Source organism: Drosophila pseudoobscura, chromosome X, assembly GCF_009870125.1.
Source record: "Drosophila pseudoobscura strain MV-25-SWS-2005 chromosome X, UCI_Dpse_MV25, whole genome shotgun sequence".
NCBI lineage: Eukaryota > Metazoa > Arthropoda > Insecta > Diptera > Drosophilidae > Drosophila > Drosophila pseudoobscura.
The window spans coordinates 7,461,950-7,489,193 of record NC_046683.1 but is presented as its reverse complement, the minus strand read 5'-3'; the positions used below and the strand labels follow the sequence as shown (position 1 = coordinate 7,489,193).

General features: G+C 44.0%; 3 protein-coding genes across 6 annotated transcripts; 2 read left to right on the top strand and 1 right to left on the bottom strand.

Moving 5' to 3' along the window:
• Positions 1 to 218: 218 nt before the first annotated feature.
• Positions 219 to 4,734, bottom strand: Flacc (Fl(2)d-associated complex component). The gene is made up of 3 exons (XM_001355081.4): positions 3,166 to 4,734; positions 1,325 to 3,114; positions 219 to 1,256 (listed from the first exon to the last, which is right to left on the bottom strand). The coding sequence occupies exons 1-3, from the start codon at positions 4,485 to 4,487 to the stop codon at positions 619 to 621; spliced, it is 3,750 nt and encodes a 1,249-aa protein (XP_001355117.2). The 5' UTR covers positions 4,488 to 4,734; the 3' UTR covers positions 219 to 618.
• Positions 4,735 to 10,291: 5,557 nt separating this feature from the next.
• On the top strand, positions 10,292 to 11,822 carry SdhBL (Succinate dehydrogenase, subunit B (iron-sulfur)-like). Its single transcript, XM_033383792.1, has 2 exons — positions 10,292 to 10,405; positions 10,469 to 11,822. The coding sequence occupies exon 2, from the start codon at positions 10,469 to 10,471 to the stop codon at positions 11,594 to 11,596; it is 1,128 nt and encodes a 375-aa protein (XP_033239683.1). The 5' UTR covers positions 10,292 to 10,405; the 3' UTR covers positions 11,597 to 11,822.
• A 2,554-nt stretch (positions 11,823 to 14,376) lies between these two features.
• LOC4815373 (dual specificity protein phosphatase 3) lies at positions 14,377 to 26,569 on the top strand. Of its 4 annotated transcripts, XM_033383794.1 has the most exons (7): positions 14,377 to 14,395; positions 14,640 to 14,918; positions 21,765 to 21,824; positions 24,109 to 24,278; positions 24,352 to 24,480; positions 24,815 to 24,939; positions 25,281 to 26,569. In XM_033383794.1, the coding sequence occupies exons 2-7, from the start codon at positions 14,901 to 14,903 to the stop codon at positions 25,484 to 25,486; spliced, it is 708 nt and encodes a 235-aa protein (XP_033239685.1). In that variant the 5' UTR covers positions 14,377 to 14,395; positions 14,640 to 14,900; the 3' UTR covers positions 25,487 to 26,569. The 4 variants fall into 4 exon arrangements, with proteins under 4 accessions (XP_033239685.1, XP_033239687.1, XP_033239686.1 ...); XM_033383796.1 differs by lacking the exon at positions 21,765 to 21,824; XM_033383795.1 differs by lacking the exon at positions 14,377 to 14,395 and having other exon boundaries at positions 14,901 to 14,918; positions 24,842 to 24,939; positions 25,281 to 25,486.
• The last annotated feature ends 675 nt before the right edge of the window (positions 26,570 to 27,244 follow it).

Below are 27,244 nucleotides of genomic sequence, written 5' to 3'. Positions count from 1 at the left end.
ATCTATAAATCTATTGAATACATGGGGTATTGCGTTGAGCGGCACTGTACGAGTATATTCAAAAGCTGAAACACTTCCAGATACAATAGAAATATAGAAGGAATACTCGTAAAGAGTTTACGAGAGCAATTGGGACTGCAATCTAAAGTTCTTTGATTTATATTTTCAAAGCTCCATTCAAAAATTATGAAATAAATCTATAATAATACAAAGATTAATCCGTTTCATAGTCTATGGTAGAGGACCGACCGTAGACGGTTTTTATTACCATTTACTCGTAGTTTATCTAGGCAAAATTTCATTCATTGTTTAATCACAATTAGATTATTGCAGCCACAATAGAATAGAAATATTCCTTTTGATAAATATAAGTAGAGCAAGAGCAATGTAATTGTAATTACAACTAAAATAGAATAATAGAATAGGGTTCACGATATCGAACAGTTTTGTAAGCTTTCCCTCGGTTTAGTCCTCGTCCTGCCTGGTCCATTTCCACTTGCGTTTCCGGTGCAGCTGCTGCTGCTGCTCGCGCTGGTCCCCCGCATAGATTTTCACATCCAGTCGGTAGGTGGGTGTGGCCTGTGGCCTGGCGCGGCGACACTCCCTGGGCATCGTATCTCATTTAACGTCGAGGCTGCGCTGGAACATTTGCATGGCCAAATGGCGCAGCTCCTCGCCCACCACGGGCATATTGCGCGGAAACTCGCACTCGCGGGCGGGCAGGCCGCACAGCTGCCGTCGCAGGCGTAGGTCCTGGCGAGCGCAGAGCGCCCGACTCCCCGGGCCGCAGACATTGCCCATCAGACGCTGGCGCTCGGCGGCAAGGCCGCGTAGACCCTGCTGAACGCAGGCCATGGGCGCCAGTTGATCGGTGGCCAGAATGTCGCGGTAGTCGTGCAGCGGCGAGGCGCGCTTAAGGGCAGGCTCCTCCTTTTTGATAATGGGCAGATCCTCCGGATCGGCTGCCTGCTCCTCCGCCAGCTGCTGCTGCAGCAGGGCCTGTTCCTCGGCCAGCCTGAGCTGTTCCTTCTCCTGGATGAGCTGCTGTCGGGCGTCCTCCATGATGCGACGGGCATACTGCTCGCCGGCCATTCCAAACGATATGCCCATGTCAAGAATCAAACGATGCGGCTGCCACCGCTGCTTGGCCGATGTCCCTCTGTCCACGCCCTGCTGCTGGGCCGATTGCTCCTCTGCCTGCTGCCTGGTCTCGGCTATCAGGCCCTGCCAGTCCACGCCTAGGGCATCGCCAATGCCTGAGATTACACAGAGATTCAGAAATTAGTCAAGGGCTCCTTCTTTGGGGAAGGGGGGCTATCCTCACCTTTGTGACGGGCATCCTCCTCCAGTTCACCGTCGGATATCTCCTCAAAGTCCAGCACCTCATCGACCTCCTCCACCTTGATATTGCCACTGATAGTGCCCCCATTCATTGTTGCCATGCCCGTACCCGCTGTCGTCGCTGCGGAGGGACTCTCGCTCTTGATCTCCTCCGCTGTGCTTGGCGAGAGTGTGTCCGTGGAGAGCTCCTGTGTGCCAGCCAATGGATCAGCGTCCAGCTGCGGCTCGTCCTTGGGTCGCACAAGAGGTGCCGAACTGCTCCCCAGGCTGATCTCCGTTGTGTTGAGAATGTCATCGTCGCTGTCGCTGATCTCGCTCAGCTCCTCCGCCTCTGGCTCTCGTGTGATCGGCCGCGGCTCCTGCTTGATGATGCTGCACCCCACCATCTCGCTGCCAATCGCTGAACCACTGGGCGACTCTGAGTCCTGGGTGCCCACACTGGGTGTGCTCATCACCGAGTCCTCGGAGGCATCCTCCTGCTTGATGTGGGTCGTTGTGCCGCTGCCCAGTTTGCCGCTCACTTGGGCCAGAATGCCCGGATTGGTGGTGGCATTGGCGGCACTCTGGGCGGCTGCCTTGGCCGCTGCGACCGCTGTTGTGGCGGCCGCCACAGCGCTGGCCTGTGCGGCAGCGGCATTGCCCACCGGCGGCTTGCCCCCCGGTGCCGACAACTGGCATTGGAGCAGCGGTGTGGGGTGTGTGGGCGACACGAGCGGCACATGGATGTGCTTCTTGAGGAACGACGATGAGCCGGGTGGGGCGCCGCGCTCACAGCCGGGTCCGCCGCCGCCATACTGCATCCGTTTGTGGGGAAAACCGCGCGATCCACCACCACCACCGCCACCTCCATGATAGCCGCCCGGTGGCTGCACGGGCAGCGTCATCAGCGGTGGTGGATGCGACCTGTAGCCGGGACCACCACGAGACTCTCCATGATCCCCATGGCCATGGCCGCCGCGTCGAAAGCCCCGTCCGGAGCCGCGTTCGCCCCGCGGATGCACATGATGGTGGGGTGACGGGGGATGCGGATGGTTGGCTGGCGGTGGAGCATCGTTAGAGCCGCCGCCGCCACCACCACCACCACTGTTACGTCCAAAGGGCTCATCGTTGTCGCGCCAATCGCCGCCAGAGTTGGACTGCTGCTGCTGCCAGGAGCGTGGCTTCTCCCGCTGATCGTGCTCCAGCCAGGCGGGCTCGTTTTTGATGATGACCACACCGCCACCACCTGCCCCACCGCTGCCATTGTCCGGCCTGTCATCACGGGGATCCCGTTCACGTTCACGATCCCGCTCGCGCTCGCGCTCTCTCTCTCGATCTCGTTCCCGCTCGCGCTCCCTTTCATCCGCATCCCAGTCGGGCTCGGAGGCGGAATGATGCTGCTGCGGCGCCTGTTGGGGAACAGCGCCTGGATGTGGCAACGGCTTGCCGCGCTTGGGGCCGCCGACGAAGCCGCTGGGACGGCCGGGAGTGCCACTACCGCCGCCGCCGGCACTGTTGCCATCGTCATCCCATTCGCGCTCCCACTCCGGCCGGTACTCGCCGCGTGGTGGCCCCAGGTTGCGCTCCCTCTCGAGATTGCGTTCCCGCTCACGTTCCCGCTCTCGATCGCGGATTACACGCTCCCGCTCGTCCGGATAGAGTACCTCATCGGGCTCCACCAGCTCCCGATAGTCGCGTCCCTGGAGCTCGCGCTCTCTCAGCTCTCGGGCCTCGATCCAGGCCTCGCGTTCGCGCGATGAGAACCGCGCATCCATGAATGCCCGCTTGTAGGCCCTGGAGATGAAAGAGATTAAGGAATGACAGACAGAAGAATGGCCTTCTTACCTTTCGCGCTCCTCCTCGGAGTAGAGATCGCGCGGATCCCGCAGGCGGGGCACATAGTGCTCCGCCAGGGGACTCAGCTCGCGGCGACGATAGCGACGCATCTCATCGATCAGGCCATGACCATGCCGCTCCTCCATGTACTCCTGTTCGCGATCGTACGGATCCAGCTCCCGCTTGTCCCGAATATGGCGACCGCCGCCTCGCTCTCGCTCCACAGCATCGAGGGAACGCTCCCGGCTGGCATAGGCCTGCAGGTCCAGGTCGCGTCCACTGATTCCACCACCACCACTGCCGCCGCCTCCCCGCTTGCCGTCATCCTCCTCCTGGCGGCGCAGTTTCTCGCGTGCGAGACGCTCTCTTTCCCGCTGGCGCTCCTGGCAACGGGCCAGAGCCTCGGCGCGCTCCTTATCCCGGGCCGCCTCTCGCTCGGCTCGCTCTCGCTCCCTGTCCCGATCCCGACGATCCCTTTCGCGCAGCGACAGATCATGACGCTCTCTCTCGCGTTCCCGCTCTCTTTCACGCTCGCGCTCTCGCTCACGCTCCAGGGAGGCAGTGCGTCCGCGGGCCCGCGTCTGAATGATGATCTTCTCGCGCGACATCAGCTGGTGGTGCATGCGCGACGACCCGGGACCGGGATGACCGCCGCTGCCGCCACTGCCGCCCGGACCATTGGGCCCCAGGCCAGGACTCTTCTGGCGCTTGCCCACCACATCCTGATGGATGCGGATCTTGGTTGTGGTCGTCGTGGAAGAACTCGGAGGCGATCGACTGCTGCCCAGCCGATGATGATCCCGTTCCCGATCCCGCTGCACAGCCCGCAGTTTCTCACGCTCCCGCTGCTCCTTGCTGGCGGCACGCAAACGCTTCCTTTCCGCCAGTTTCTTGAGCTTCGAGCGCGTGGCCGGCGACAGCGACCTATGGACATGGCCGCTCAGGGCGGCGGCGGCACGCTTCTTGAGCCGCGCCTCCTTCAACTTTCGCTTGATGTGATTCCGCTTGGCCACCAGCTTCTTCTGGACATGATCGCGCTTGTCCCGCTTCCGACGCTGGTGCTGCTCATCGCCCGAGGAACTGGCCGCCCGCCTGCTGCTTTTCTTCTTGCGATGATGACGCTCCGCGGAGCGTGGATGATGCCCATGTGGATGACCATGATGGACAGCCCCATGGCTGCTGGCGGCATGCCCCGTCTCGCTGTCGGTGCTGCTGAACGAACTGCTGCCGCTCTCCGATTCCGTGCTGCTGCTCTCGCTGCTTGTGTGCGTGGCATTGTGGCGAGAGGACTTTTTGTATCTCCTCAGAGTGTCCTTGGTCTTCTTCTCCATATAATATGATCCCTAAGCGTGGGTTCTCTGTTTCAAAACGATTCCTGCTGGAGGCCGCCGGCCGCAAATCCAATCACTCACCAGCGCCTGCAACTTATGCTTCGCGGAGTTTTGCTTTTGAAATTCGCTTAACGCTTTTTCCCGCTCTAAAATTGTTATTTATTTATATTATACTACTTTGTTGCAATTATTTTTTTTATTTTTTTTATTTTTTTGCTCTAAAGGCAGTGTGACCGCGGACTGATGGGTCCTCAGAAATATACCGAAACATACTATCTCGTTTACAAAATATACCGCAAATATACTGACGAATTAGAGTCCTTTTTTACATGTTCCTCGTTTTTGATCTTCCGTGGAATATTACTATCTATATGGAACATTTAGCCATGCCCACCTAATTTTAACCGATTAACGAATCAATTTTCTACACCATTGGTTAGTTTTTAGTCCTTGCTTTTGTTGTATTTTGACTAAAACAAGGTTCAAACAAAGTAGTTCAACAAAAAATCAGTCGCAATGTTGCTGGTATTTGAAGACATGATGCGTGTATAGGCCTTTGTGCACCCTATTTCGGTAATTTTATATGTAGATCAAACGTAATTTACAAAGACCTTCAATCAAATTGATATTCTTTAGACATATTCAAGTACATTATTAGTATCCTGTATATATTTATCTCGATCCTGAGCCTTGGAAGACAAACGTATTCACAATTCTATAACATCCATTACCCCCAGGGTATGTGTGCATGGAATTAGCAACATGTTTGTGTATGGAATGGGACTCATTGTTGCAACAGCGAAACTGCGGCGAATCGGGTATTGCCTATATTTCAAGCTTTAGATGCCCACTTAGCTTTATCGCATAGATAAATGCATTTTCTACAAGATTGCTTCTTTTAATTACCTTAATGTATTTTATTTTGACTAAAATACGGTTTTCAAGTAAATGTTGCCGCAACAGTGTGTATGGAATGTGCAACATTGTGTATGGAACGAGACTCATTGCTGCTAAAGCGAAATTGCGGCGAACTGCGGCGAACTGCGGCGAATTAAAAAAAACGACCAATTCCTCATATTCTTTGTTCCGTTGAATAATACTATCTATATGGAATATTTAGCCATGCCCACTTAATTTTGTACGATTGATAAATCAATTCTATACATGATTGGCCTATTCGAAATACTTGCATTTATTGGATTTCTATATAACATTGAAAATTAAATTAATTGATGACAAAAATACCATTTAGCACTAAAAAACACCACATGGGAGCGCGGCGAAAACCAGTTTCTACAGGAAATACAAAATATACCGAGTGGTGCCCGCCAAATCGAACTTTTTTGAATGTGAGCGACAAGGATTTAAATGTTGTCAACCGGGGGGTTTATCTATGCCCACATAATTTTATCCGATTAATGAATCAATTTTCTACTTAACTGGCTTATTTTGCCGACTTGTTTTTATTGCATTTTGTGTATTAATAGGCTTTAGCGAAAATGGTCAAACAAAACAAGGATTTAGCGAAATAGGCCACACAAAAAATCGAAATATTGTTCAATTTTTATATTCCGTTGAATAATTCTGGCTAACTAAAACCTTTATTTCTACCCACGTAATTTTTGGCCGTTGATGAATAAATGTTTTACAAGATTGGCTAGTTTTTATTCTTTGCTTTTATTATATTTTGGCTAAAACAAGGATTCAACAAAATAGTTCAACAAAAAAAACAGTCGCAATGTTGCTGGTATTTGATGCGTGTATAGGCATTTTTATACCCTATTTCGTTAATTTTATATGAAGATCTTGTTTTCCAAACTGTTTTTGAAACGTAATTATAAAGAAATATTCTCTAATTTATATGTTTTAGACATATTCATGCATATGATTAGTAACTTGTATCCTATGGAGCCTGGGAAGACAAACATTTTCTCAATTCTATAATATCCTTTTCCCAGGGTATGCAGAATGTTGCCCAAACGGTAAAAAACGTAAGTGGTTACGTAAACAGCAACGAAGACGGTGAGCGCTATTTATTTACAGCGATGTGGCAGCACCCGCCGCCACACACAGCTTATTGCTGAATAAAGACATTTTGAACGAAATATACCTTAAAGCTATTAAAGAAACGTTAGTAAGCTACCACAAACACAACTTGAATTGGAAAATTCCACATTTTGGAAAGCCCCGTGGGACAAGATGCAGCACAGAGTTGGTTCTATTTATGTGTTGCCAGAGATGCCACTTTTTCGCAACTATTTGGCGGCAACCGTTAATTATTTAAATACATTAAAATATTCAATGTCTGTTGCTTTTTATTTATTTCGAAACTCTTATTGAGACATGAAGCGTTTGGATGTTGAATTGTGGCAATATATTGGGAAAATTCATCAAGTCAATATAAATATTAAAGAAAAAAACATTATCTATAACATTATCTATAACCCAATTGTCTCTAAATGCATTCGTTAATTAACGATTTAGGAAACTTTTGCTTAGTGCAATAAGGAATATAATAAAATAAAATATTTATGTATAAATATTGCTCATAAAATAGGTAAGATTATATTTACATGTATGTAAGTGCATCCATGTATTCCAAAAGGTCTGTGTATTTGAATATAAAGATACAATTATCTTAGACAGAAATCCCTAAAAATCAGAGATAGTTTTTCCAATGGTTCGGACCTTACTAAAACCTTTAAATAGCATGGTAATCAATATAACGATAGGACATTTTGAATTCAGAGCTATAGTCATATAGAGTCATAAACAAATAATTAAATCAATAAAAACTATACGCATTTCGAGTTTTAGGAAATTCTTCTGTTAACAACAGAAAATTCGAATAAAAAACGTTTACTTATGAGAAAAATGTTTATAATAAACAAATGTGGAACTTCCATTGGAAATCGGGCAGACTCCTCCGAGATATGCAGAGGCGTAGTGGTTGATGGGAATGTTGATGCATCTGGTAGACAGAGAATACTTTTTGGATGATATATGGGTATCCGCTAAGAAAGGCGTTCGATCTGATTGATTCAGGTAATCTTAATCAACAAAAAATACCCAAAAACCTATCGATGAACCAATAAAACGATAGAGAGACAACGGAGAAGTCAACATAATTGTTGGATCAAAATGCAATTTCCAATTTCCAATTGCATTTTGATTGCATTCGAGTATATTCCACTGGCCCGCTGCATTACCCCTGTACCCAATCACAATGACAATTGATTTGTACATCCGCTGTTGGGGCCTCTGGACTCTGGATGGAGAGTTGCAATCAGTCGGACAGATACTCATTCGTACAGATCCCAACATGAATGAAAATTTAAAACCCATAAATCTTGGCGACTTTATATCTGCTGCACGGCTGCACACCCAGATTGGTGGCAATCAAATTAACTACTGGCTGCAAAACAGGAAGGACAGTTGTCGCCCCGGGATTGTTGGATCGTTGATTGTCTGGATCATAGGTTGTCCCTCCCTCCCCCTCCCCTCTCTACTCTGGCATACCGTGTCTTCAAGGGATCCACATACAATCCAAGCTAATTCCAGCACGCGTCTATGACGAAATGTGCCAGCAACAAATGCCTGCCTGCCTGCCTGTGTGCCTGCCTGCCTGCCTGCCTGCCTGTGCTTGAACTGGTGGCACCTGTCCAGACGTCAGCGGCGGCTTAAGAGCTCACTCAAATTGTTGCAGCCAGCACTGGATCTGGATCTGGAGCTGGAGCCAACCGCTGCTCCACATTGTCAACAGCAGCGTCGACACCTTGGCAATGTGCTGCAGCCATAACATAATTTGCTGCAACTATTTTCTGAGAGCGCGCGTGTGCGTCTGTCTGTCTTTGGCTGATGAATTTATTTTTAATAACACTAAACAGCAAAGAACATCCATTCATTTGGCTGTACTTGAAACAAATCGATATTTTGCGGCTGGTTATCGATTGGGCGCTCGATAAATTGTCAAAACTATGCCGATGGTTCAGATTTGTGGGCCACGCTTACTGCCAGGCCATGAATTCCTCGATGTATGTAGGAAACTTATAAAATACCATATAACTTACGGGAAAATATAGACCTTGCCATGTGAAAAGGTTCCTTCCAATCGGGGATGGAAAATTGAAAGGAATGTCAATGAAACTAAATTATCCATACAATCAATTGACAAATCTTTGATGTGAAAACCTATTGAAATGGGCTTGAAAGGTCCATGGAATACACTATAAGTGGTACCTAAACCTTGCGGTTCAGTGTTATCATCATCCATGCTCATGCATGGCTCTCACTCTCTCTCTCTGGCTGTCTCTCTCTCTCTTTCATTGTTGACAATGTCGTTTGTCGCCTGTGATATCTGGACGGCAGGTGCAAACAGGCGCATTGCTGGAATTGCCTTTTAATTGTCTCTTTGGCTCCTTCTTTGCAGCTATTTTTGTTGGGCTGCTCCATGCTCCATGCTCCACACCAAAAGAATGGAATGGCATGGCTAGGAATGGGCAGAGGCATCTGGGGAAACAAGAATAAGAATAAGATGCTGGTCGTCATTGTCGCTGCTTTGGTTAATCTCTTGAAGGCTTGCTGCTGAGGCTTTCATCTGATTTGTGGCTGTCACGTCCACGTCCACGTCATGTCGATGGAGTGTTGTTCGAAATCGAAATGAAAACAACTATGTATACCCCACAGCAGGCCGGAGAGGTAATGCCAAAGTTTAGCTGGATTTGTTTCTTTTTTGGCAAGTTTGGATCTTTTTTAGATCCAATGCCCCCCCATTCCTCTCCTTCTTACAGTTTTCGCTTAGATCCCGACGAAGGCTGATTGCTGACAAGTTTCTTTGGCTAGGGTGGGGGGAGGGAGGGGTATGTTTTTTTCTTGTTCTTGTTATATTTAAAGAAAACATCCATAACATTCCCGCACTGCCTTGAAACAGAATTTGCGTTTGGCATATTTATAGACTCTTGTGCCCTTCTGCTTCTGATTCTGATTCTGGAGACCGTTTTCACAGTTGGTTTCCATTCCAGCTGGAGCTCCCATCCACTTGATCGCCTCTCCTCTGTGCTTCGAGAGAGAGAGAGACAGAGAGAGAGATCTGTTGAAGTTTATTTGTTGTCTTGGGTCTCGTCTGTGGTGCAGACACGAACATTAACATTTGCCACTCCGTACAGCATGTTCCCCACTTAATTGCAACAAGTGCAGAAATAGCAGACAAAACATTGATTTGCTGTTGATTCTTGATGCTTTTCTTAAGAAGAATTTTTCGGTGGGGAATGCCAGAAATTCGTTTGCAAATGGGGATTACACATAGTTCAAGTGTTGCAATTCGAATAAGATTTTCAACATATATGTTTATAAGTAGGATCTAAATATATTCATAGGACATTCTACCTTGCCTGTTGATATCCTATGGGGAAGACCTGTCCTGCCTTCTCCGGGAAGTCCCCAAGTCCGGGAAGTATCCAAGGTCCTAATGCTCTTTGACCAAAAATATGTTCATATATGTATATGTAGTATAATGTGGAAGATTCCAGTATGTTTAGGCCAGCAAGGACCTGTTTCTGCCCCAAAATGTTGAAATCTCCTTTTATATTCACAGATCACTTCACAGAATCCACAGATAATTCTCTAAATCTATTTCTTGAGGTGATATCTCACACGGGACAGTGCTCTTTAAGAAATGAAGGTCCATTAACAAGATGCCATCATATCATTATCATTATGGATCCAATACTTTCTTTTAATTCTACCCATTTCAACTCAAAGTGTATATTTTCCATTTTATATTCTTTTATTCACCTTGTAGTAGGCCTTGCTTGATAGTTACTTGTTTTTATAGCTCTACCCATTCAAAATCTCAGTATATTCCTGAACCTCAAAGCGGAACAAGCAGTTCGTGTGTGTGCTCAAAAACAAACAAAACGGTAAAAAAAAAAATCGAAATAGAAAAAAAAAAAAATGTGTGCTAAATATTCGGGGTTTTTCAGATGTTTTTAGTGCGCAGAACGACGAATGTGCTAAAGTTTCGGTCAAAAATCCAATTGGTGAGGTCCATTATTTGCCCCGAGCCATCGATTCGGGTGTTGGACGATGAGCAGGAGTATGTGAGGGCCGGGCAGGCGATTCTCACCAAAGGACAGACACCAGCACCGCCGCCGTTACCGCCGCAGCCGCCACCACCGGCCATGGTACCGTCAACTGAAGGCCCCCCTACGGTGGCAACAGCAGCGGCCGGAGGCGATAAGAAGCCACCACCCAAGGGGCCAGCTCCACCGAAGGAGCCCCTAAAGCCGCCACCAGCCGTGGCAGAGAAGAAGAAGGAGGCCGGACCACCGGCACCGCCCAAGCCCAAGGAGAAACGTATCAAGAACTTTGAGATCTACCGCTGGCAGCCCGGGGAGCAGCCTAAGATGCAGACGTACGCCATCGACTTGTCGCAGTGCGGCGCCATGGTGCTGGATGCTTTGATCAAGATCAAGAACGAGGTCGACCAGACGTTGACCTTCCGCCGATCCTGCCGTGAGGGCATCTGTGGCTCGTGCGCCATGAACATCGATGGCACAAACACCCTGGCCTGTGTCACGCCAATCAACCAGAGCACGAGTGGATCGTGCCGGATCTATCCGCTGCCGCATCTGTATGTGGTGCGCGATCTGGTGCCGGACCTGACTCAGTTCTACGACCAGTACCGCTCCATCCAGCCCTGGCTGCAGCGCAATAACATCCAGAACGAGATGGGCAAGGCGCAGTATCTGCAGTCCCTGGAGGACCGCAACAAACTGGATGGCCTGTACGAGTGCATCCTGTGCGCCTGCTGCCAGACCTCGTGCCCATCCTATTGGTGGAATAGCGACAAGTATCTGGGGCCGGCCGTCCTCATGCAGGCCTTTCGCTGGGTCATCGATTCCCGTGACGAGGCCACCGAGCAGCGGCTGTGCTTCCTGCAGGACCCCTGGAAGCTCTATCGCTGCCACACCATCCTCAACTGCACCAACACCTGTCCGAAGAACCTCAATCCGGCCAGAGCCATCATCCAGTTGAAGCAGTTGCTGTCGGGGGCCAAAAAGAAGAACAAGCCGGAGCTACAGACCGATGCTCTATTCACCGGCAAGTAATTGGTTACACTGTTAACGATGTCCTACACTTATTAATGGTTCCTTACAACATTTAGTCGTGAGCGATACCCAACACTGTTTATGAATGCTTACAACACTCAATACTCACAGTAAACCACACTGGCCATGGGTCATGTTCATGGCCCATGGCATCACATTAAATGACGATATCCCAAAGAACTTAACAAGGTACAGTCCTAGCTTGACATTTTGTATGAGTGTGACAAAACTCTTTACTGAATGATAAAACACTTAATACTCACGATACTTAACAGAAAGAATTTAACGTTATGCAGAAATTGATTAATGAAATACTTCATAATCACGATTTCCAACACTGTATATAACGTTATGCCGAAATCAGTTATGAATGTCAACACAAAGAATTTAACGTTACGACGAAATCGATTACTGAAATACTTCATAATCACGATTTCCAACACTTTATACACTGTATATAACGTTATGCTGAAATCAGTTATGAATGTCAACACAAGGAATTTAACGTTATGACGAAATCAATTACTGAAATCACGAAATATTTTATCTTTACGATATCCAACACTGTTTAAGAATGCCTACAATCTCAACAATGGCCTACAGCACGATATACAATACTCTTTCTGAATGACAATAGAAAGTATTTAACGTTATACCGAAATCAATTACTGAAATCACGTAATATTTTATCATTACGATATCCAACACTGTTTAAGAATGCCTACAATTTCAACAATGGCCTACAGCACGATATACAATACTCTTTCTGAATGACAATAGAAAGTATTTAACGTTATGCCGAAATCAATAACTGAAATCACGAAATATTTTATCATTACGATATCCAACACTGTTTAACGATATACAATACTCTTTCTGAATGACAATAGAAAGTATTTAACGTTATGCTGAAATCAATTATGAATGTCAACAGAAAGCATTTAACGTTATACCGAAATCAATTACTGAAATCACGAAATATTTTATCATTACGATATCCAACACTGTTTAGGAATGCCTACAAGCTCAACAATGGCTTACAGCTTTTATACAACACAGATAATTGTAACACAGATAATATCTTACACTAATAATTCGAACAGTCACAATCAATTGTATTAATGGCATCGTTAACAGCTTAAATGATAACCAATGGTACTTCAAATATTAAAGATTATAATGGAAATGAAAATCACTAAGAAATCTTAATGGGAAAGTGGGGATTGCAAGACTCCTGCAATGTACATTAGGCGATAAAATGCAATTCTAGATATGGAACAATGGGCTATAAATGGCCTAAAAATTAGCCATACTCAAGATATTCATAGGTTGGGGGGAATCTCATGGATAGTGGGTTGAATGAATGACTTTGAACGTGAATCACTTGTGAGCCAAAAGAGATAAGCTCCGTAATCTTACATTGTATCTCTCTTTGGATCTTTGGAAATATATCTAGAATATCTAGTATTCTATTTTCGCATCCCACAGTCATAAATTGTGTGGGTGTGAGAGCAAATAGAATTCATGGACAAAGAAAGAGCATTTTTTTTCTAAGAGTCTATGAATCATGTGATGTTCAAGGTTCTTGATGGGGTAGGTCTGTTTCTATGACAATAGCTATAGCTTCTGGTACATTTAACAACCATTTAGGATCTTCTTCTTCACTGATCATGGGAATTTTATGGAATTTTATTAGTCGTGGATCCATGTGGGATTATACTTTATCCCTTGGTTGGTCCTATGCCACAGCACAATATTTTTAGGGAGTGCCTGAAATTATGGCTATTTTGTTAATACTTTGATCAAGAATTTCCCTCAATCTGCTTAGGTTCTTTCTTGTAGATTGATACACAATTTGAATGCTCTTTATTTTACGTAGTGAAGGTTTTAGTAATAAAACTTTTATAGTATATATAGCCTTAAGACCCTCAGTAAACCTCCGGAACGATTTTTTCGACCCACATAGAGCCTCAGCGTTGCTTGTGTCTCTATGAGTATTGGATATCTAGTATTGGTATTGGCGGTACCTTTCTTTGAATTGGTTTTCAAAGAGGGAAATTTGTTGGGAACTTATTGGTAGCCACACCGCTGCCTCCATGGGGCCTATTCAACAAAGAAGGGTACGTGTGATTCGCCGATAATCGCTTGCTGGGCTTCCTAGAACTTTTTCGCAAAAGCTTTAGCTGTTTTGGTCGCTGCTCTCTCTATTTTGGCTTAAACGATTGAATATGTAAATGAATGAGTAGCAAATACGAATGTAAATATACAAATATTTACACATGCGTAAGTGGGTGGCACTGTGTGCCAGTGTGTGTGTGTGTGTGTGTGTGTGCGGCAACACCCACATTCCCCCCACAGAGAAACCAGCGCTCGCCACGTGCGCGCCTCCAAGAGAGGCAGAAAGCGCTTTGAATAGCGAAAGGTAAGGCGATAGGGTACCTCTGAGCGGATGCTGCAGACCGTGACTCTCGGCCTTACCTGTGTGGGGAATGTACCTTTCCGGCCAAAGTCTGAGCGTGAGCGTGAGCTTTTGCCGCCTACGTCACAGTCCCCTATGGCAGGCGAAAAGAGCTTTCGGACGCCTACAAAACAACCCCAAAGCGGCATCGCGAATCAGTCGCAAAAAAGTTTCCGTCGCCAGAACGCCAGCAAACAAAAAAAAAAGCAGCAGTCAAAACTGAAAAATCAAAAAGTCCAAAATCAAATCGCAATCAAATATAAATTAAATATTTAAATAATTTAATTAAAAATTTTTTTTACAAAATTTCAACAAATTGATTTATTTTGCAAAAAAAAAAAGTAAGATTTTGTTGCTGTGCTTCTCTTATATATAGATATACAATATACATTTTTTTTTTGCGTGTGATTGTGAGAGAGTGATGTTGTTGTTGGCGAGCCTCTTCTTCGTCTTCTACTCCTCCTCCTTTGTCCTTCTCCTCCCCTTTCTCGAAATCCCCTTCGGCGACGTCATTTGACTACTGTTGTTGTTGTTTGTTTGCTCTTTGATCCTATTATTTAAACGAATTAACTTTCCAACCAAAAGGCAACGCGCGAGACGCCAAATCCCCGCCGCACACACGACACACACACATCCGACGCCCGCCCCTGCCCCCGAGACGAAGCGAGTGGAACGGTGACAGGAACAAGGAACAGGAAGAGAGGCACAAGGCACGAGGCAAGAGGCACGAGGCAAGAGGAGGGCTGGGCGCACACTAGAGGAGCAGTAGCTGGATAGCAGGACACACCACCCACACACACACACCACACACCACCCAACCACCCACCCACCACACACTCAACAAAGATGTCATGGAGATATGCGGTAAGTGGAAAGAGGAAAGGGATAGAGCATAACGGTAAGAGCGGCAAAAAGGCGGCTCGGCTCCCCTTCCCACGCAAAGGAGTAACTAAGCAACAACAAAAAAAAGCTAAAAAAAAGTGGGAGAAAGAGCAATCATAACGGAATGGGGGAAAGACCAACAAATGAATGCGCTGGGCACCTAGAAACCCAGAAGTCCTAGGGGCAATAATGCTCTAAGAAGTGTAACAAATCAGTGGGAGAGCAGGAGAGCAAACGCTGCAATGGTAGCATAACTGTGGGAGAGGGACAGAGCGGGAACACAGGAGTGTATGGGGAGAGTACACAAACGAGTGGGAGAGCGGGACAGCGGGAAGAGTAGCCAAGACTAGAAGCGTTTCCCTAACAAGCGAGTAGGATCAAGGGGCATTTCATTTAAGGTGAGGCTTTTGCCAAATTCCAAAGAAAACAATATACATGCTCGTGCACACATGTTTTTCGATCCGTGATATTCATATTTACATTCTAGGCGAGAGATATAATAGAGTTAGGTAGGTAGTGGACCCCTAGCCATAAATGCATAGAAAAGGGCACGATATACGCTCTCTGAAAGAACTTCTTCCCATAAGCTTCTAAGTTTTAGCCCAAAATTTCGATCTTCTTTCGCCTTGCAAGAAAATACATATATCTCCTCTGAATGACCTTCCAAAAATGTCCTTAAATCAAGGGCATCGCGCATTTCATACAGCCTCACCTTGTATTAATAAACCTTGTAAGGGAGGCAGTAGTTGAGAGTCAGAACGAAGGCTAAAGTGTCCCCCGAGTGAGTGGGTATGGTAGAGTTCTCAGCGAAGACCAGACTGAGCGGCGGAGCACTGTCAAAGGATGAGTGAGTGGAGGAGTGGGGGAGTGGGGGAGTGAAGGAGCGGAAGGATAGGCAGACTTTTCGACGGCACGGGCTTCATTTTCCGGGCATCTGTCAAAAACAGCTGATGACAAGGACGATGCTGTTGATGATGTTGAAGTGATGGAGGGATGATGTGGACCAACGGAATGACCTTGACTTACCTTCCTTTTGTCGCTCTCTCTCTCTCTCTGATTCTCTCTTTGTCCCTCTGTCTCTGTCTCTGTGTGTCGCTCTGTGGTTGTGTGTAGTTTGCTCTGCTGACCCAATTTGCCTGCCAACCCCCCACTTCACCTATAAACCACCGAAAAAAAGAAACAATGGGGAAAATAGAATTTGTACTATTTTCTGTGGGGACAGCGAGAGATAGGGACAGCGAGAGATAGGGACAGAGAGAGAGAGAGGCCTTGGCATGCCAAACCATCCACCATCCACCATCAACCTTTCCCAAGCCCACCTCCCTCTACCCCATTGAAGGCCTCCGAATGCAAATGCAAAGTTCAAGTGCCTTTTCAAGGCGTGGCAGGCAGAGGCCCGGCCTCCAAAAAGCACCAGCCCATCAAACCATCCAACCATCAACCCACTAACCCACCAACATGTGGGTCGTTAAATAACAACATACCTGTGTGTCTTTTCGAATTTATCCGGAGATTATCTTCTTGGCATTAACTTTGCATTCGGGCGTCGCCCCAATTTCCGGCCAAAAGGGACGGGCACCCCCAAGCTGCAGGTTGCACAAAGAGTGCATAAAATGTTCTTCAATTGGTTACTGAAATAATTAAATGTCTTATTTAAGGCCTTGATTAGCTTTGATCCATAGATCAAAGACCATAAGAAGGCGAGAAGAAATGGAAGGATCGAATGAGGTTTTTATAAGGGGACAAGCCTGATATTTGGAAGATAATAAATGGTATACTTTCCACATAAAGGGTGCTTTATCATTCAAAGATCTAATGGATTCCTTATAGTATTCCGTCGTCGACTTTTTCTTATCTATTGGAGGTGGTTTTTCATATAAAAATAATATAAATTAATACACAAATTTCTGCATAAAATTCTGCCTAATAGGATTTCCGTTTTGTGGTCAGTTTTTGGCGTTTTGTGGGAAATGGTTTTGCCTTTTGTGTGGAATATATTTCAATGACTTCCGATACTTTATGGGTCTCAAAAATCCTCCTTTAAAACAAAAATTGCATCTCTTCTTCATTCATACAAAACATATAATGGATATCAAAGTAAACATTTTAATTAGGCGCCAAATTTATGGGGGGACGCTGCACGGGATTCGATTGACGTCAAAGAGCGGATCAATGGGCTGTCCCCAAAAGCGTATTACTCATACGCCGCGTGGGCCACGCGAATATTTCGATTCCAGGTGCCACATCTCCCATTTAAAATCTCAAAGTCTTATGCAAAAATAAAAGAATAATACAAAATTAATTAAACCCAGACCTAAGCCCAAACACAAAGGCACAGCCATTCAGTGAAGCGTATTAATTTGATGCTCTCCTTCCTCCGCCCCGCCCCGTCTCGCCCTGCCTTGCCTTGCCTCAAATTAATTGCCGGTCGGGGGGTGCTTCCGTGTAATGTCGATTGTAAAGTACACCATATATATACATATATTGTATGAACCAAAAAGCTTAGCTAAAATGTCAATGTCATCAATGTGTGTGTGTTTTTTTTTTGCTGCTGCTATTTCACTGTTTTGGCTCAGTGTCAAGCCCATCGAGAGCGCTAATTGAACAATCGATAGAGCATTGTACACATTTTCAGTTTCCTCAACAATATACGTACTCTACACTGTGCTCGTAGATACATAGATATTGTATCTGTGGCTATAGCTGTGGGCGTGTCGCTGTGGCAGCTGTTGCGCCTGATTGAGCAAAAAAGCGAAAGGCAATGAGCGCGATTCTAAACGGTGGCTCTGGCTTGAAGACAGACGCAGCCGATGGCTGGCTGCCTGGCGGCCACTTGAAAGCGTTTCCCCATTTGGTTCGAGCGGAATAACTCGACCCAAAAGTGTATTAACACAGTGGGAAAGTACGAGTGAGTATTCAGTTTCAAGGTCAAATCTAGTAAGATCTTTCTGAGCATTAGACGATGAAGGGAAGAACACTGGCTGAAGGGGTAACCATGGATCCAGGGAAGAAAGTGTAGAGATCAACAAAGATAGATGTGGCAGTGGCTTACAATATATATCTATAAATTTCTCTTCATAGAAAAGTGTAAAGACTATCCTTAGACAAATACTTGTAATATTGCCTTTTCTGATTTGTGTGAGTGAGCCATTTTTAATGAGTATCTTCTCACATTACCAGCTGTGGGAGCTCCATTACCTTAAAGCAGTGGATGTGGAGGTGGATGTGGATGTGCGCCCTATTCATAACCTTCAGTTCCCATCGCCTGATTTGCATTTCATTTGCATAAATTGTCGTTCGTTCGGTCGTTCGACTGATGATGATGATGATGATGAGGGTTCTGATGAGCATTCATCCCGAGTACGAAGTAACATCAGTCATTGCATTTTGCACACCTTAAAAGGCCAATTAAGAAGCACAGGAATTGCGCATTAAATTGAAAACTTTGTTTTTGCCATTTTTGCAATTTTTGCAAATGAATTAAAAGACGAGGGAATCCGAATTTTTCATTCCGTTTGCCGTTGCCAAAGTTGTTTTTTTTTTCCCCCCACATTGGGAAATCGCCTCAGGAATGTCTCTCGCTCTTTTTCTCTCCCTCTCTTTCTCTGTTGTTTTTGTTTTTTTTTTCTTTTTAATAATTGTCTCGGAATTTGATGTACTTTTTTGTAGGCAAAGGGTTGTGTTCGTTGACTGTTTAATCAATAAAAATCTGCAGGAGCCCATGCCTCCGCTTGCATGTCAATGCAATTTGCATTTGTCGAGTGACCCAAAAAAAAAAAAAAACACATACAAAAAAAAAAAACGTTGCTTATATCTTATAGATATGTTCTGCAGAGACAGACAGATATATATGGATTTGTCAGATTTATCAATGCCAAAAATGTGTGCTCGTAAATTTGTTAATTTTCATTTGGTTCATACATTAATTGTTGCTCTTGCTATTTTGTTTTTGATTTTCCAACACTTGGACGCTGTGAATTTTCACACTTGAACAACTTTTTTTTTCTGTCTTTTTTTTTATATTTTTCTATTTTTGGTTGAATTTTTGTTGTTTGTTTCTTCAATGCCAAAGGCAAGTAAATTGCGATACAAATTTCACAGATGCTCCAACGAATATACGATTTAAATGTTCATTATACATTTTTTGGAAGTGGTTTTTGTAAGATAACCTTTGAATACTCCACATGAAACTACTTAGAACTTCTGGAAAGGGATTTTTATGATGTGGAAATGTTCCCCTAAGCGAAAAGAGTACTCGCCACAAGAAATTTCGGAAATTTTTAAGTTAAAATCTCAAAAATTGTGCCGAACGAATATAGATTTGGATTGCCTTAAATATTATAAAGGAAAATACAACCATCTGATGTAATATAATGTTTGGACGGCATATTCTACTTCTTGCAGACAGAAAAATGATCCGAAAATCATGGTCTGCTCTAGCATCGATGGAAATTTCTTTAAACAGTTGAAATATAGTGTATCCCCAGGCAGATTTGTCCTTAAAGACAGGCCACACAGAGAACCAGTTCAACCAGAGGGCATAGAGAGAATATCCATAATGCAGTCATCTTGATGATGTCATAATCTGATTTTGATTATAGCTGATGTCCTCGACCACCTACTGGGCACACACACACAGCGATCCAATCAGCCGCACAACCCACAATCGCCTGACCCACATCCGCTCCACATGTTGCAGCACAGCGCAGGTTACGTGTTGCAGGTTACACCATCCAACCATCCAACCATTCGGCCATCCGCTCACTGATTGCGACTGGGCCCAATGCTTGACCTCTGGGAGGGGCTGGCTGTTTCGCTTTCGCTTTCGCTGTCAGGAAGTGGCAGGAAGTGCCACAAACTAAATGCAAAAAAAAACAAATAAAATGAAAAACCAACAGCAGAAGAACTGTGTCACGGTAGAGGATGGAAAACCAGTGGTGGAACGGAAGACTAGACAACCGCAATCGCATTACTGAATGGAGGGTGTGGTGGGGTCGTGTAACAAATCGTATGGCAAATCGTTTAGATATGGGTTAAGCCTTGGACGGGCACCTTGGAGGGCACCCACCCTTTGGAACCCCTACAACTTAGGGCTACAATTTGAGTGTTTCGATATAAAAGATATACAAACTTTTGAGTGGCTATTAATGTAGGACTTCTTGTCGCAGATCTTTCTTTTCTGGAAATCTTCACGGTTGTCTTTATCATTCTTTATTTTCTTGTGATTTGTATGATTTATGTAATTTATACAACATATTTTATTTGTCGTTTGGGGACGAGCTAATTATTTGACTAAACTGAATTTCTTAAACATCGGTCGAACCGTTTGGAAGATTTTTGTATATTCGATTTTAGCTTTTTCCATTTTTCTCTACATTTTGTTGTTTACATCTATGGTTTTTTCTCCATTCTCACACCAACACCAGCCCTTTTGTCTCGCTCTCCTCCGCCAGAGCATGCACACTGCACGAGGAAAGGCGTGTGGAAGAGAGAGAATAAGCGCTGGGCTGGGGGTCGAGTAACCCCCGCCATTACAAGTGTACTTTCTGGCTATAATAAACCAATCCAATCTGATCTGGTGGTATTTTGTTGAATATGAAAACAATACTGAGATAACCATTGAATCTCTGAGGAAAGCAGTCTCCTCAAAAAGACTTGGACTCTGTGCAATTATTTCTCATTGAGAGAGCATTAGTGTGGATTTTTTTTTTTTTTGGCGTGTGTATGGCATACCTTTCAGGTGAGAGTCGGCGCTGAATGTTGTTTTTGCTGTGGCTTCTATAATAAGATACACGAGAACCGTTTACATTGGCATTTTGCTCTAGCACACGAATCAGTCAGTCAGTCAGTCATACACTCGAGTCATCCATTGGGAATGGGGCTATAGAGATATCGTTCTATGGTATGTATATATTATATATATGCTGGCGATTACGATGCTCTCCGATGATGACCAAATATTCAATCATGTTTCCTTTCCCTTACTCCCTACTTAATTTGGTTTTTTTGTCCCCAGTTTTTTTCAGATTAAAGCTTTTTGTATGGGGATATCTGTCGTGTCCAGCTAATTGTCTTGTCATGCGGGTTGTGGTTTCCCATTGGAGAGGGGAGGGGACTTGATGAGTCATACAAAAAAAAACAACAACAAATATTTTGTGGGCTTCAAGTATTTCCAATACATTTTCTTGAATAATTTTCTCATTTGTGTGTGCTTTTCTGTTCTCAGAGTAATTTATTCTCTGCGGTATTTATAGATCCAGAGAAAGCCACTGACAGAGAGATGTGTGTGTGTCGTGTGTGATTTTTGGGAGAGAAATCTATCTGCTGGGGGGTACATACTCGCACTCGTACTGCCACCATATAGATAGACATCAAAAGAGCAAAGCAAACCAATGGGGGACAAGGTCAAGGCGTCGTCGCCTTGCCGCCAAGAGACACAGACACAGAACTTGGGGGCGATGTCTCACCTGCCGCCCCAGCAAAAGCTTTTACTATTCTATTCTCTATATATTCTCTATTTCCGTTTCTACCTGAACGATAGTCTATGGCTTGTCGATCTATACATAGATCTTTATGTGATTTTCAGTAGATATTTTCGATATTAGATTACTTGCGATCAAAATAGTTGCCTTGGCCTTGAACGGAACTTATCATTTGATCAATTGATTCTTAAATATAAATTTTGCTTGTAGAATATGGTTTTCCAGGACTGGTGTTCCATTATTACTAGATCATTCAAAATTCGATTTATTTGTATAGTTATTTTTAAGTTTTTCTTATTTTCATAATATTAAATTTCTTGTTGTTTGAATATCGATTTGTTTTCAGCTTTCCACGGACAGATACAGCAGCAGTATCGGCGATAGATATAGTCCACACTATTATCAGGTTTGTTGTGCATGAAGGGTATCGTTATCGATATCGATATCGACCGATTGTATTGTACCTTGTGTGATATATGTTGTCTGTGCTGCATTTTGATCCTAACAAACAAAATAGCTAAAATCTGCTTAGAGTTCTTGGATTTTCAGAGCTGTACTAACACTTACGATAGTTCCTTAGTCTATATATGCGCCGATCGGGGCTGAAACTGAAGGCTATAAATAATACTCAACACACGCATTTTCTCTTCCTTTTTGTTCTCGGTTGACAACGGATTTAGAACAATTAACCCACAAACCCCCTGAATATATAGAAAAATATACAGCATATACAGACGACAGATAGATCCGTCACAATAGATCAGACGGGCAAAATGTTAAAGAACTTTTGCTGGCGACAGATGCCTTAAATTCCTATATACGATTTTCGTTTCTTGTTTCGGGGGGTTTTTTGTTTTTTCAGGGTCGCATGCCGCCAGAGAAAGGAAAAGTTTTCACGAAACGTGGGGGCCCATATGATTGTATTATGACAATTGGGAGACAGTCGATAGCCGGGAACGACAACAAACAGCCAAAACGAGAGAGAAAATTAAATCAAATCTGAAAGTGATTGAAAGAAATACTCTCGTATTTGTCTAGGCATTCGCATTCTGGGGGAATTACGGTGCACAAGTTTTCACTTTCACGGCATGACCCTGGGAAATGCCAAACAACACAGCAAGTAAAAGCCCCTGACCTCGCCCTCTGCCCCTGGCCCCCGCGTCTGATTTGTCAACCCGAAATTGCGACCTTCGCCTTTGCCATAAATCTGCTGGCCAAGCATTTTACTGGTATTTCTTTTTTTCCGCTTTTCGTTTTGGCAATTGTCGCTGGGATTGTGATGTCATGGGCAGGCGGCTGTTGGGGTGTTGGTGGGGACAAAAGTTATAATCCTGCCAAAATGTCCACAAAATCTAATTACACTGGATGCCAGCACTGACTAGTAGCACTGAAGTTGAGGTCTGGAGCAGGGCCGTAGGTCTGAAGGTCTGAAGAAGAAAAGCTCTGTTTACTTTTGGTAGAGCTTTCTTCATGGTCGGAGCAGAGCCGTTTGTTTAAGGACTGTTTTCCACTGAAGAGAAGAGGTCGCTCCTGCTACTAAAGCCTTCAATCGTACAGAAAAGAGAGTGCCCCGAGTCGTTGTGCCTCGACAAAAACGTTACGATTGTTTCTAAATGAAGACTGCGTGGGTGAAACTTTTGTGTGTTTTGTCATTTCCATGGCCTTGGTCACACTTTTTTCTTCATTCCTGGATTGGTTACACTTTCTGCAGAATTTCTGGTGATATTTGGTGGTTGTTTCTCCTACTTTCGAGGATTTGGTGATGCTTTATTCTGCATTGCTACGATTTGGTCACACTTTCTTCAGCATTCCTGGATTTGGTCACACTTTCTTCAGCATTTCTGGTGATTTTGGTGCTTTTTTCTCCTACTTTCGAGGATTTGGTGTCATTTCTTCAGCATTCCTGGATTTGGTCACAATTTCTTCCGCATTTCTGATGTCTTTTGCTGGATTTGTTTCTTCTTTCGAGGATTTGGTGACACTTTCTTCTTAATTCCAGGATTTGGTCATTCTTTCTTCTGCATTCCTGGATTTGGTCACACTTTGTTCTCTTATTTTCGAGGATTTGTGATGCTTTCTTCTCAATCGCCTCAATTTAGTGAGACTTTCTTCTGCATTCCTGGATTTGGTCATACCTTCTTCTGCATTCCTGGATTTGGTCATACCTTCTTCTGCATTCCTGGATTTGGTCATACCTTCTTCTGCATTCCTGGATTTGGTCACACTTTCTTCAGCATTTCTAGTGATTTTGGTGCTTTTGTCTCCTACTTTCGAGGATTTGGTGACGCTTTCTTCTGCATTCCTGAATTTGGTCGCACTTTCTTCTGCATTCCTGGATTTGGTCACACTTTCTTCTGCCTTCCTTCGATTTGGTCACACTTTCTTCTGCATTCCTGGCCTAGGTCACACTTTCTTTCGCATTGCTCTATTTGCTCACAATTTTTGCGAGTCCAGCTTCTGAGTTGGTTCAAGTATGCAAAGAAATTATGATTGTTAGTTCCCTGTTCCAATACGGGATATTTAAATAAAATTTCCCATAGAAGAAAGGACTAGGTGCTATGCTTATCATTTGTACTAAAACGAAGCTTAAATGAAACCTGTTAATTGTTAATCTTGAAGCATGAAGAGCCCAAATCGTTTCCTGATTGATATTAATGTCCACTGTGTTGCGGGTCTTTGCATCTTTGCAGTCGCCCAGCCGCTTGGAGACCTCCGAACAGACCACAGGCCGACAGCTGCAGCGAGTCCTGCACTACTCAATGGCACCCACACGGGCATTGCCCGGCCTGAGGCGGGCCGAGTGCGCCATCCACGATGTCGACTGCGATGAGGTCTATCCGGGCATCTACATTGGCGATGCGTAAGTCTTGGAGTGCACTCTTCCTGTGGCTGTCCACCAATAACTGGAGGCCTTTTCTTTATTCTTTGCACAGGGCGGCGGCCAAGAACAAGACGTATCTGAGAATGATGGGCATCACGCATGTCCTGAATGCCGCCGAGGGCTGTCGCTATGGCCAGGTGGACACAGGACACAGCTACTACCGGGATATGCCCAGCATTAGGTGAGCTGTGAAGCCTCTTCCACCCTATCCAACAAAAGGCAACAACATGAACAATGGAACCACGTTTTCCAATCCAAAATTTGTTCATATTTTGTTTGGTTTCTTTTTTTTTGATTTTGTTTTAATCGTTTTTGATTTGACTTTCTTCACTTTCTTCACACATCTCAAAAATGTATTCTTTTCTTTCTTCTCCGCTCTCGAATATCAATCCTTCCGTCCATCCATGTATCTCCATTTGCCATCTCATTTTGATTTTGGCCTCATATCTTTGTTGTTGCTGTTTTGTGTTGTCTGGGGGGGTGTATGTGTGGTGTGTGTGTTGTGTGTACCACAGACGGAACCATAAGGACTGTGTTTTTAGGTACATGGGATTCCCGATGATCGATGCCCCCACGACAGACATCTCGCGTTACTTCTATGTGGCTTCCAAATTCATAGACAGCGCCATCAGCAGCGGAGGTGAGTACTGACGATGCTAGAGATGGGTATGCAATGTACAGCAGCGCATCTCGGTTGGTCGGTGCTAGAAGAAACCATATAAAAAGGTAGCACCATACATTCTCCATAGATCTTTGGTCAAAAGATGTCTAAAGAGCTTGCTTTTAGTTTACAAAAGGCATTTGAAATACTCTGCTATATTGGAATTAAAGAAAAACAGCTGCGAACAGCTGATCCCAACCGATTCGATCCGCGAAAACGAAAGATCTGTAAAGAAAACTGAAATAGTTGTGCATTTGCCATCCCACTCTACTTCTGAATATATATTTAATCAATGATTAATTAATGGGTTTTTTTGATAGGCAAAATCCTGGTACACTGCCTGGTGGGGATGTCCCGCTCGGCCACCTGTGTGCTGGCCTACCTGATGATCTGCCGCAAGATGTCGGCGGTGGATGCGATACGCACCGTTCGAATGCGTCGCGACATTCGGCCCAATGATGGCTTCCTGCAGCAGTTGGCCGACCTCGACATGGAGCTGAAACGCAAGAATCTCTATCCCTATTAATGGCATCAACAATAATCTGTGTGACAAAAAGGAAAAGCAATCGCAACCAAAGAGAACGTATATGAGAGGCAACAACAAATGCTGAAAGCTGCTGTGGCTTTTGTTGGAGGGGTGTACGAATGGGGGGGGGGGGATACGTTGTGGAGCTGGAACTCTTCCAAATCCAAAATCCAGCAAACTAACCAAAAAATAAATACAAATAAAAAACCGAAATGAAAAGAAAAAACTAATATTGAAAATGTTGAAAATCGTTGTTCTAAACAGAAAAAAAAACAAATTAATTTAAAAGGCCCAAAAAGCAAATGACTTATTAATGGTAACTTGGTCTTCTTCATACACACATATGTACTCATTGCCCCCGGATAAAAACAAAAACAAATCTGGCATATATATACTATATACGGGAATCAAGTTATATCCATTCACAGACAGACACTTAGAGACCTAGATTGTTAGAGAGACACGATCGAAAACAAACAACAACAACAAAAACAATACTCGTAAATTGGCGATAAAAAAAAATCGATATATATATATACACTTCTATATGCGATATATGCATTGAACCTATATACCTTTTGCCTATACCCTAGACATACAGATTTATATACATGTATTCCTTACACCCATATATACGTACATATATATGTATATATTTATATATAAAACGTATCTTTTTGTATGGTTCGTCTTTGTTAGAGTTTCTTCGTTTGATCCCCATACCGTACAGAACAGAACCCCCTGCCCACAACCAAACAAAAACCCCAAAAACCCCACATATAACACATAGATGTACTATGTTTAAGAAGAGCTGAAAAACTATAGATCAAGAAACAATGTATAGAATCGAAACCAGATACTGATATATAACTCGTGTAATGGATATACAAACGCATGCGTTATATACACCTATACCATATATATACACTATATATACATATACACCAAGTGTGAAATAAAACCAAAAAACAACAAAAAAACCACTCATATTTTCTAGTACATGTATAATGATGAGCAAAACCAAACGAGAATCAACTAAAAACTTAAAACTAATGTCTAAGAAGTGATTAATAATACAACAAACAAAAAAAACAAAAGAAAAATAAAATAAAAAAAAAAACCAAAAATTTATGATCTGGGAATCTTTTGAAAAGGCTTAAGATTTGTATTCACTTGTGATTTTTTCTCTTTCGATCTTTGAGGAGTATATAAGAGGGATCTCTGAATATATATCTGTTGTAACTATATCTTTTATTTGTTCCTTAAGAGACCAATTCAAAAAAGAGTCTCCACAGATAGCTGATATGTAGATCTTGAGACTAAACATTACATAGGAATCTGTATGATCATTACGTTTTAATTTTGAAATCTAAACTCGAATTCTGATATCTTTTTGGATTGGATATATTGCATATATGTATCTTATAGCGTATGGGTTCTAAAAGCATTCCAACAAAGTATCTTGAATTCCAAAATTCATCTAGGGGACTAGGGGTCTTGAAATGGAACAGGGGAAATTCCTAGGATACCTGCATCTATGATTTATCATAGTACAAGTATTGAAATTACTAAAATCTAAAGATACATATATGGTACATATTAAACCCATTCCATCAGCGGAAGATACATCTCAGCGTCTGGCAAAGTGAGAAAATATTGAATTTGATTTGCCTTCCCATTTCCCACCTCTGGAAGCAACTCTTTGGAGATTGTAGAGATTGTGGGGGGCCGACCATTTACTCCGCCTGCTAACTGCCT

Coding starts and splice junctions, on each gene's coding strand:
- Flacc (XM_001355081.4), bottom strand. CDS start 4,487: ATGGAGAAGAAGACCAAGGACACTCTGAGGAGATACAAAAAGTCCTCT. Junction 3,115..3,165: donor TCCGAGGAGGAGCGCGAAAG/GTAAGAAGGCCA, acceptor TTTCATCTCCAG/GGCCTACAAGCGGGCATTCA. Junction 1,257..1,324: donor GGAGGATGCCCGTCACAAAG/GTGAGGATAGCC, acceptor GTGTAATCTCAG/GCATTGGCGATGCCCTAGGC.
- SdhBL (XM_033383792.1), top strand. CDS start 10,469: ATGTTTTTAGTGCGCAGAACGACGAATGTGCTAAAGTTTCGGTCAAAA.
- LOC4815373 (XM_033383794.1), top strand. Junction 21,825..24,108: donor ATAGTCCACACTATTATCAG/GTTTGTTGTGCA, acceptor GCATCTTTGCAG/TCGCCCAGCCGCTTGGAGAC. Junction 24,279..24,351: donor GGCATCTACATTGGCGATGC/GTAAGTCTTGGA, acceptor TTCTTTGCACAG/GGCGGCGGCCAAGAACAAGA.